The 12,232-nt window shown below is 34.2% G+C and overlaps 1 protein-coding gene across 4 annotated transcripts in view; it reads left to right on the top strand.

The window, feature by feature from the left end:
* The window catches only part of LOC126857799 (protein madd-4), a 205,070-nt gene that overhangs the window by 117,706 nt on the left and 75,132 nt on the right, over positions 1-12,232 (top strand). For all 4 annotated transcript variants that reach the window (XM_050607519.1, XM_050607523.1, XM_050607520.1 and 1 more), the window contains exon 2: positions 8,563-8,682. In XM_050607519.1, coding sequence (XP_050463476.1) covers positions 8,563-8,682 — 120 coding nt within the window. The remainder of the gene's footprint in view (positions 1-8,562; positions 8,683-12,232) is intronic.

The following is a 12,232-nucleotide window of genomic DNA, read 5'->3' as shown; positions in this document are numbered from 1 at the left end:
GTGTGAAAGTGTGTGTATTTGGAAAGCGGGAATGGTATTTACCAGAGAGATTCAATTTAATTTAATGAGAGGAACAGAGATGTTTAGATTTGTAGACAAGCGTGCGAGAAAGTTTCGCGTCCGTTTCGCAAACGAGAGAAAAACAGCTCTACACTGGGAGGTCCATGGAGATTTTATCGTCTAACTATTGGGCGGTTACATAGCGCGCACGAACATCAAGGTAATTTACTATATATATATATCAGGTTATGAGGCTCGATATATCTGAGATTTTGACTAAGAAAATGATCCGGAATAAAAAGTGACACTTTATGTATCTCCGTAAAAATAGCAAAATTTTTCTCGAGTCTTTTCCCGATGCCGCTCATATCTATTCAAATGAAATTTGCCAAAGCGAGATATTATTCATATAAATTATATTTAGACAGCTTACAATTAGATCTTCATATTTGTCACTCTAATTTGTTCTAGAACAAATATATTTTTTAATATTCAATTTTTTAAATGTTAAGTCAGTGACATGCGATATTAAATTGACGATTAAATGTCTTTTTCTTTTTAAAAATTTGAAAATTTATGTGCGCCACAAGATTTATTTGCATGGCTTTTATTTGCTTGCTCTTGTTTTATTTTTATTTTTTGTGCAGAATCTTATAAAAAAATTATTTTTTTGATTAAAAAATGAGATTATAAAAGTTTCAAAAATTTATATTATTAATCAACATTATACAATGATATTGGATGCAATATTTAATGTAAAAAATTAATTATTAACAAATATAATTAATATTTTTTTTTCATTAATTCATGTAATTTTATTTTGAATAAAACTTAGCTTTTTAGCTCTTTTAGATACGTCAATAAAATTGTAAAGAACGAATTATTGGTAATGCAATTAATAAATACTGCACATGTAGGTAGAAAGTTAAAATAAAAATTATTTTATAAATTCAACAAGATCGATCTGCTTTCCGTAGGTTATGGAATAAACAGACACGTATCGAATAATAGCAATCATATAGAATAGATAATATTTCAAAAATATTTTGCTTATTTCTAACAGTCACGTATAAAATAGGATACTGGAAATTTTTCTGCGCGATGTTCACATATTAAATGCATTTCACTTTGCTCTGGTCATTTTCAGCTTAAAGAGATTTTGCAAGAAGATAAACCTTGTTAAACTTTTTTCTGGATTTGACCTGGCGAGATTCCATAAAGCCATATTAATATCATTGTCATTCTTTCGTAATAAAGAGTCTCATCGTTTTTTCGATTAAACGTTCGTGTTACATTTGATTCTTCCTTTATGATTTCTCGATTATACCACGTCTAAACAGACTGTCGTGTCCACGGGCCATCGAAGGCTTGACTCATGACTTCGCTAGACTATAAGCGAAGCGAAGTATGATTTATGAGGACGCCCGTAGTCGTCGCCATAAAATCAAACTTCGTTCCACAGAGCACAGCATAAACGTAACATTCCGATTTCGATCGTGATCGTCGATCTTGTTCTTTCTTTTTTTCCCCTCGGGTCAAATGCGCACAATACGAATACGAAATTTCGAGTTAAGTTATGTTTGAGTTATATATATATATCTTTCACGATTTTTTTCTAATATATTTATTAATTTTTTTTTATATATTTATTAATTTATTAATATATTTATTAATATATTTATTATGGAATTTTTAGAAACAAATAATAGTTTTAAGAAATAGCTCTCTATCATTGTTAAAAATTATGACTAATAAATTTATGAGCAATAAATGGTAATAAGTGGAATATAAGAGATTTTACATTTTAAAATTTAGCATACGATACAGGTAAAAGAGCTAGTTTTTTTTTTTTCTCCAACATCATATTTGAATATATGTATACATCTATGAGTACAACGTAAGAGTAATATATCTAGCAAAGAAAATATATACGAGTAAGTTTCAAAAGAATACATTCTATATACATGAAGATAATAACTTACATCGCGCAATAACAATAACGTCAAAAGAAAATGTAATACGGAAGCTTGTAATACAAAAGAGAATGATCAGAATATCTTATCATATCCACTTCATCTGAAGCATCGGGAAACGTTACGCACATGAATATATTATATATTATGCATGTATGGAAAGCGGCTACATCTTCCGTGAGGATGGTTTTTGATCGACTCGTAATCGCCACTTTTGTCGCGACTCCTGAATAATATAACATGTTAGGGTTCTGAAGTGCTCCTTATCCCCTGCAACTAGTTCACTATCGACGAACCTGCTTTTAAGCCACAATCTTACCGTCTTTCCCAAAATCTTTGCAAAGTGTCATAACGATTTTCACGGTTGTCGATCCATGACGATAGACTTATATTGACTTGAGAATTTTGTTCCGACACAAGTGTTACTCGATGCTTCGCTTGACCAAATAATCTTATCGACAAATTATTGCAATCGAAATTATTTATTGATTTTTATAATTTTATAGTATTGTAAGAATAAGGAAAAAGGAAGAGAGAGAAAGAGAGTAAGCTATAAAATAAAACAATAAAAAATAGTATTTTAAGATAGAAGACGTAAAATAATAAATATGGATAAATATAATGTTAACGGTGCTTATAAATAATATTTTTTTTAAAGTAGTCCAAGTCAAAACGAATTTTTACTTTTTATATTTATAAATCAAGTAAATAATTGAATTATTAAATTATTTTACGTGAATCGAGAAGAAAATATATTAATTACATATGTATGAAAATTAATATAAAAATAAAATAATAAGAATCGCGTGCAATTTATATTATGTGTTCGATGATGATATATCTTTTGTATGCATATACCGATGCAGTGCATTAAATCAGTTTATTTCGAATAAGTCCAAAGAAATACATTGATGGTAGGCAGGATCGTTTTTCACTATGCTCCAATCGATTGCCATAAAAGTGTAAAAGCGTTGATTCCAACAAACGGATGCACACACGAGCGACTTTCTATGATTGCATTATATATTAAAATGCATTGTGAACAAGCTACTTATTCATAAAGTACAATATTGTATACTATCGCTGGACACGGGAGATTGAGGTGTTGCTGGCTTTGATTTATTTCTCATACGGTTTGCACTCGTACTGTTTTCCAACTATATACGTGATTACATATATACGTGTGCGAGCATATTTTTTATTATTATGCAAGTTGCAGCAATAAATTAGTAATTGGCCTGTAAACTAACTCTCCTAAGTCGTCCTCTATAAGTTCGTATATGTATGTCGCGTTTAATTCTTTTGTGTTTTTAATATTAAAAATATATTAAATTATATTACATATAAAAGTATATTACATATGAAAAATATCTATTTTTTTTTTGTATCTCCCTTGCACTCGTGTATACATATATTTACACAAACACACAAATATAATATCCATAAAAGCGCTCACGTAACACTGAATTTAAGAGTTTGCGTCAAAAAAAAAAAAATAATATAATTGGAACAAATATGTATAATAGTTCCATATAATAAAAGCTTTATTAATATAATTAATCGGGAGACGTAATGCACTCACGATAATCGAAACTGAAATAATAGATAAACGAAGAACTGACAGAATGTGCTATAGCACTATTTTTGCAAATAGTGAAAAATACATTCGCCACTTTTTTATAATAAACATAAACATAAAGGGAAAAAAATGGAACAAAATTTACATGGAACAACATTATTTATAATTGGCTATGACTATTTATATTGAAAATACATGACATATATAGGAGCGCGTACGCATTATCTCTATATATTTACGGATGCATATAAAAATACCAGATTCACAAAACCTTTTTTAAAAATCGAAAGAAAAAAAAATTAAATAAAATTACAACGAAAGTTAAACAATTTATCTAAATAATGCAAAAATATTGTTTTGAAAATAATTTTCTTTGCGCTCTTATATGAATATGAATTTAAATTCAAAGAATCTAAAATATTTGATATTCTTCTTTAAACATTTGGATATTTCTCTTCTCCTCGCCATTATCACTATAAATGTGCATGTTATACGTTACGTTTTTCTCCTTCATGAATAAATGCGCTGTGCTACTCGTACACAGATTAGGCGGAGTAAACGTAGGCGGAGGTTCTAATCTGAAAACACGGCGGTCCTTTTAGAGCAGCTTCTTGATACGTCGCCACGTGCCTTCGTGCTTTTATGCCGTTACGTACAGATGCGATTCCGGCTGAAAATTAATTTTATTCACACCATGACGCAAAGTACAAACCCGTGTCTTTCTTCGTGTAAAGAGAAATACATTTCTCTTCTTGCCTTTTTTTACAGTGACGTCAAAAGAAATTCCTCGATAACCGGTAGAGGAGGCAATTGTATTGTTCATTTCTCATTGATTTCAAGAGCTCATTTGTAAGGAGATAAATATACCGCGAACAGAATCGAAACGTGTACTTTTTCGTTTAAAAAGTCTCTAATCAGTCTCTTCGTAGATATTTCATTCATTAATCAGGATTAAAGATTGTCATGTCAAAAGCGATCAATTTTAATTGCAATGTTGAAATGTATCTTGTAATGCTATGCCATTCAGCACTAATTGCTATACCATAAATCGTCTATGCATGTAAATTACAATGCATCGTTAAGCTGAACAACTCACATAACATCACAAATATCACGCACAATACTAAACATATAAGAGATATATAAGGGATGGTTACGCAGAGAGAGAACGCGTATAAAATTACCTAATGTCAATCTTCTCTTTCTCTCTCTCTCTCTCTCTCTCTCTCTCTCTCTCTCTCTCTCTTTAAAAATAATAAAATTATGAGATAATACACATATAATAATGTTATCTGAAATTTAAATTTTAAGTAGACTTTTGATTAATGTTTTCTGCATTTATCGCAAATTTTGTTAAACCGGATTTATAAATTTTTTGACGCGATTCATCATCGTTTAAATATATTACGCGTGGTGTTACACCTGTTTTTCGTGATATGTTTTGATTAACTTGCTTCGTCAAGAGTGAATGGACGAAAATCAGGGAGAAATTTGTATCCTCGATAGTGTGCCGCTTTAGTCGCATTATCGAGGGCGACGTGTGCACGCTAGTTTATGGTAGTTTGGATCCTAAAGGGATAGTCGGCGTCGAACTTTGGTCGAGCACAAGCGAGGCCAAGTTAATTACTGGAATTAATGTGGTCCGACGCGCGTTAATCCGCGCGCGGCACGCGAGCCAATCAAGAGGTCAGATAAGAATTAAACGGCATTGAGCCGACGCCTCGTTAGCCGTCCCGTGTCGGACATAAATTTCACACTAAGCCCAGTTCACATTGGATCGAGTTCACGCCGATAAACGAGAATCTCGCCTTCGCGAGATCGTTTCTCTGTTACGTCAGCTGTGCGTTTCGGCGCACGTGCTATTTTACGCTGATACGTCTACAGTGTATATTGCATATTGTAGGATCATTTGGATACAACATCCGCCTTTTTACTTTTTGAGAATATCCAGAGAAACTCTTGAATCAAAATGCGTGCTTGTGGATAAATATTGATTTTATTAATTTTGATATTTTTGGTTATATAAAACATTGAACAAGAATTCTTTGGAATTCTTTTTGCATTCCACGCGAGCTCATAAATCGAATAAGTATATGGACCGTTAAATGGTATCGTTGCTTAAGTATATCAATTACCGTGGCTTTCGATCGCTGAGATTAATCCGTTCGACTGCCTTACGCCCAATCACTATAATTTTCTCGCTGTCGGGGCTACAAGAGAGCCGTTGATTGCAGAGGAGGATACAGGTCGGTTCAATCGATAATTATGATTTTCTTAAGTGATAGTTAATGATATCTTAGTATTAAAATATAGTTTTTGATGATATAGCAATTGCATTGGGAAAACTGATTACTAAACATTTTATCCACAATGATCTTCAATAATACTGCTTTTATCTCATCATATAAAATCAGTTACTAATTAGAATTAAATATTAAAGTATAATTATGTTATTTTTATATAGTCAGCATATTATCATTTACGGACTTTATTGATAATTTTTTTACTGTCATTTATAATGTTGCCTCAGTAATTGAAATAAATCCGCGTTGAAAATATCAGAAATATTAGTAAATAATATGTATATGAATTTTATTATTAATTGAAAAATCTTAAAAAATCTTTGATACTTAAATTTCTTATATAAGCAGATTAATTCGAAAAAGCGTTTTAAAATAACTAAAATCACAGTTAAATAAAAAAGCAATTAATCAATTTTGCATACTCGTTCCGCGCATATGAAGATGATAAATATAACTATAAGAATTATAAAAAGACAAAATATCAGAAAAAAAAACAACTTTGAACCCGCGATTTAATGATATTAGTACCATGATATTACGGTGACTTACGATCACCGATACCGCATCTTCTTCATCATTTAATCAAATCGCTTAATAACAGCCTGAAAAGCATACGTCTGTAAACGTTACGGGCCCATAACGGAATATTCGTATTTCGTGGTTACTCTTCTTCGTACTAATCTTAATCTGTACGAGTTCATTTTCTGAGGGCCCGCGAGAGACGCCGACCGTTTACCTTTAATTATAGGGCGGCTCAAGTCTCCTAAATTTATCGCTAATAACGTTGCAGCGCAGACCTTAAACTCCATCGTCGACGGATCTTTACGGGTATACGTCGTGCATATGTCACGCGCCGACGTTAAACGAATGCGCGGCGGGACGAATATATATACTCTCGCAAGAGGTGCGCGAACGACCAAATATACACATCAGCTGATTACTCTGGCGTATATTCCTTTCGTACGTTAGGCTTTAATGAAACACACGCGGCGAGAGAAAGAAAGAGAGAGAGAGAGAGAGAGAGAGGGAGAGAGAGTTTTGTACCATAAAATATACCAACACGCTCTCTCATCGTCACGCTGGAATTCCTTTGTGTGAATCGCGACGACGAAAGGAAGCCGAATATTTCAAAGATCGGCGCGATCCTTAACGTTCAGCAAGAATGAATAAGGAGAAATATGAATCGGGAAATATACTTCGTGTATAAATATTTGCAGCAATTAAAAAAATTATCGATCTTTACACATTCTCGATATAAATCTCGGGAAAGAAATTTAATCCCACGAATTCAAAAGCAGCTATTAAGAAGGATAATATTGATTTACGTACATTGTAAAAAGATTTTAAATCTGGGTGCTTGAAAGAAATTTCAGACAATTTGTTTTAATCATCAGAATCGTTTTTTTTTTTTAAAGTTCAGGAGAGTTTGTCTGAAAATTGAAATGTGTCTAAAAATTTAAACAAAAAATTCAGACAGCGTATCTGCAAAAAAAATCTGCAGACACTTTGTCTGAAGTTTAATTTTTTTAGAGCGTATAACAAGATTTATAGAAGATAAAAAAAACTTTAGAATTTTGCGATTACTGTCGATGATATTTGCGACTTTCAATCATCGCTATTTATTAGATTTGGACGTTTGATTTTTGCTCGAGCGATTGCTGGTGAAATGTTGCCCGATATCTCGACTCTAATCCAACGAGATCGAATCGTTATATGCTCGGGGAGCGCACGTGACTAATGCTTCCGCAGCAGACGGCCGATTGTTTCGATAAAAATGTATTATGCACCGGCGACGGTGGCGGTGGAGACCGTCGTAAAATATGAATCCCCTCCGGTTGGGAAATTTGGTTCCGGCAACGCTCTACGTGTACTGGAAAAGGATGCTGGTGGGTGGCTTGTTATAAAAGTTTCTCTCCTTGTAGCGTAATACCAGAAAGTGGATATCCGTTTTCAGACTCTCTGTATTCTCCGGCCACAATTAAATTGCTCCTTCTTGCGCACTCTTTTATCCCGGCGACGGCCGACCGGATTTACTTTGTTGTTGCTCGCCGTGGCTCGCGGAAACGAATTGCGTCTTGCGACAAAGGTTGCGGAGACTGCAACTGCTGCAGCTTCCGCACGGATACACGCGGGCAATCCGAACGACGTCCGGACTCGCAGTTGATATCCGTTTGATATCCCTTGTTACTCTATATCGCGCATTTTATACATCTCTCTCTCTCTCTTTGTCTTTCTCTCGTCATTGAAAAGAAATGTTTTTCATTCAAATTACGATTAATAATAATGATTATTTCTAGAGATTTGCTTTATACTCTTTCCTGAAGACTAATTACGTAACGATAAAATAAAATGCGTAGTAGTTTGCAGTAGCACTACCGGACACGCAAATTTCATCTTCTCGATTATCTTCAACTCGTATTATATTAATCTGACTTGCTGACCACATGCACTATTCTAGAAATTATCGTGGAATTTCTTGTCCCTTCGGCATAAATAATTCTCGGTATAAATTTTCTATGGAGACAGGAGCCATTGTTATCTATTGTAAGGGCTGAGGCTCTATATCTTAACGAGAGTGGGATAAATTAAATAGCGTGTTGCGCGCCGTTATTATTTATTAAATATGACTGAAATATAAATCGGCAATTTATTTCAAATATTTAATTTAACTTTTATTAATATAAGTTATCTTTTGGCTTTGTTACAGATATGCCTGCTGGGCCTCGTCGTAAGCGACAACAGTACGATCGGCGATCATTCGATCGCAGAGGACGCCTCGGGGATCAGCAACATCGGTAACAATCCCGCGGCCGGCGCCGTAGATCAGGTAAAACGATAGGGAAATCTTTTTACCCTCGCTTTCTTTGTCGATCGCGATCGCTTTACTCCGCGTGACATATGCGGTCGGCTTTTCGTAACCAGTTCGGAGGGTAATTCTTCGTTTTCCATCGGATCGGAAGGCTTGAATTGGCGGCTATGGTTCACAGAGGAGGCGGCGAAAAGGGCGAAACTACTTACCGCTCGTGCTCGATCTCGCGATTCGAATGACGCGTCTATACAAGTGTCAACCGCACAGGAGAGAGGCAACGAAAAGGCGGGAAATTCATAGAAATACGAAATAAAAAGAAAAGAGAGAGAGAGAGAGAGAGAGAGCGAGCGAGAAGGGAAGCTGAGAGGGAAATGTTACCGGGAAAAGCAGCGGGGAAAATAAACATCTTTATTCATGTCCGACCGCCAACGAAAATGGGTCGCAGAAATCGGACAACTGTGTTGTCGCGCGTCCGCAAAGCCGTGCTTTTACCTTATCACCTAGGTAACTTTGCCGGAGATTTTATACGGTGCTTTCCAGTTCGCGAGGAATGTTTTAAGTTATCATTCTTTTAACATGATTGGATCTTCCTTCTGGCGTTCTCATAACGTTAAATAGATATCAATGGAGATGTGAATGTACAAGAAGATATGCGTCTTGTTATTTTTACGGTGAGCTGCTTATTACGCATGATGTGATATCCGGGTCGTGGGCGAACAGTATATGACGTGATATGTGCGAAAAACTTTTTGACAAAATTTATTATTACATTAGTGTAAAATCTCGTTCTTTAAAAATATAACGCTCCATATAGTATTGAGAATTCTTTTCGCCGAGTAGAATCTTTTTCGTAAGAATGACAAATATTTATAGCCATATAGGGAGAGAACCAACAATTAATATCAAAAATTATTGGAGATAAAAATTATTTTTTACTCAATTTAAAAAATTTACGAGAATATATATTAGTTCTTAATAATTTTTTAATTTTGCTTTTAAAAATTTTTAAACCTGCAGGTAATTTTGCTTATATCGCATAAAATTTTGTAACAAGGAGTGATAAAATAAAAATTCTTTTTTATAATTTTTCATGTCTCTAAATATAAATTTACGAGAATAAACAAATTACATTCCTCAAATTACATGCCTAATAGATTTATATAGTCTAGGATTAACGAAATGAGAACATTATCTTGACAGAGGAATCATAAATTTTTTTGTACCGTTCTCATTCAGTAAACTTCGCGCATTAGAGAAATTTATTAGATATGTTTTACTATTAAGAGAACTAATGAAATTATAAAACGCTAAGCTTGCCTACATCATATTTTAATTCGCAGTAATTTTTAACGTTGTTTCGTATGTCAAGACAGTTGAAATATAAGAGGGTAATGAAAGTCACTTAATATTAAAGCCGAATTATTCTGGTCGGATCTCATTACATCCCTTGGTAGTAGAATGATTAACGTGGAACATGCTTTTCCGGTGCTAGACTCTTCAATTAGCTCTGACCGCATGTGACTGCTATGATGGGTCGCCTACTAGGTAGGTTCCGGGCACTACGTAATAGTTAAACAGGGTTTCGCCAACATACATCCAGTTGGACGGTACTTTTCCAACGTACTCACGCGCAGATTAACTTGAAAAGTACATTGCAGTCGTTTAATTTCCGCACGGGAAATCGTCGTCGCGCTATTATATCGTTGCGCTTTTACAAGAGTTTTCACCACGCGACAGTGATATTATCAATCGACTGATAAACTATGTATGATTGTCGAGTGGCGAATAAATTTTCAACAAATAAAAAATATTAAATTATGGATCATTATTAGTAAAAGAATCGATTACTTAAATATATATGTGTTTATGTGTGATAATTTTTTTCGTATAATTTTTTATTCTCCTTCTCTTTCTTTCATTCATACAATATTTAGTTTAATATAAAATTATAGTAAATTTATAATAATGATTAAGGTAAAATGATTTTGACGAGTGTATGCTATTTTAATTATAAATGTATTCGACGTTCAACTGCAACGGATTAACTTGGTTGCTTGGCGCTATCGCCGTGTCGCGGTTTTGTTTTCAACGACGAAATAAGAGTTTACATTTCTTTAAGTGAGCCCTAGAACAGAGAAAGAGAAAAAAAAACGCGAAAAACAGAGCATTACTGGGGCGCGGTAACGCGTATTAAGAATAGCGCGGCGTACGTAGGATCCGTACGTAACGCTCCTTTGCCGTTAGTATCTCAGCAGGCGGATACGCTTAGATGACGTTAAAGCCATATACCTGCGCGGATGCACTTTGGCGCTGTTTCCCGATATTCTAAATCATTTCTACACACGATTACACGCGAGCGAGTAGAAGCGCGCTTTACAGTTGGCTGTATACGAGCGGTAACCGGCGCGGTAGGTCTGGCCGGAAACTGCAAAGTACATGTAAATTGCCTGGCGTACTTCGTAAATTCCGCTGTCTTGCGGAGTAATCGCAATTTCTCGGAGAGCCGAAGGATAACGCGAAACAAGAAAGTATCTCGCTGAATCTCGTCACGGGGCCTTGTTTTGTAGCGGAAGGAGAAGAGAATAAAGGAGAATCTTTCGCGTATCGCGCGGCTACACGTCACCGTTTACAAAAATGTATGTACAAACTTTTATCTTACAAAGCTAGAGAAGCGATTTCCAAGCCAGTCGTCTTACGTCTGCTATATTTTTCCCTACGATTCTTTAATATTTGAAATTTTTTTTTTTTTTTTTCTTCTTTAAAGATTCGAACGATATACGCGGTCGTGTAACTTTATCACCGACGTTGATTACGGAGAAAAATTGCCTCTCACATGATCATCGATGCTATTACAATATCTTCATCGTGATATTAGAATTTTTGGGAGGCTCTTCGATACAGAATCGTGCGCGGAATGTAAATACTCGGGGCTTTTCCCGCTGATGACAATCATAAAAAAGCTATCGTAAATGTATACGCTCGAAAGCCCATCGTAATGAGAGTACAAATAAATTTGAATTTTTATCAGATTATTCATAAACCATCAATAATAAGGAAACAGAGGAGGCTTTTTTAAAAGATCACTACAATTGCTAGATGCTTAATAGATACAAAGTTCTCGGCATAAGAATCGCTTGAATGTAATTTCGGTGCCCAATTTTTTTCGTCATTACAGAGTTCCTGGAAAAATATGGAAAACCTGAAATTTTCGGGGAATTTTTTTATAGTCGGAGAAATCGGAGAATTGTCCAGGAGTTTTATTGGAAGTCAGGAAATTTTTTTAAAAATTCTCTTTTTGATCATTTTGATCTTCTATTGTAAGCACTCTGTAATTCGCCGATAAATCAAGTTGAATTGTGTGTTTAAAATATTATAAATATTATAAATATATATCCATTTCTCTTTGTTTATATATTTATCTTAGCAAAATATTGAATATTGAATCCTTTATTTGAATTTGAACTTAATTTAATTTTAATTTAATTTGCACTAATAAAAAATGAAAATATGCGAATTAAAAATTTTTATTTTGACAAAAGTTATTCAATTTTTTTTCAGTACATTTGTT

Source organism: Cataglyphis hispanica, chromosome 23, assembly GCF_021464435.1.
Source record: "Cataglyphis hispanica isolate Lineage 1 chromosome 23, ULB_Chis1_1.0, whole genome shotgun sequence".
Lineage (NCBI taxonomy): Eukaryota > Metazoa > Arthropoda > Insecta > Hymenoptera > Formicidae > Cataglyphis > Cataglyphis hispanica.
This window is presented reverse-complemented; position numbering and strand designations above follow the sequence as displayed.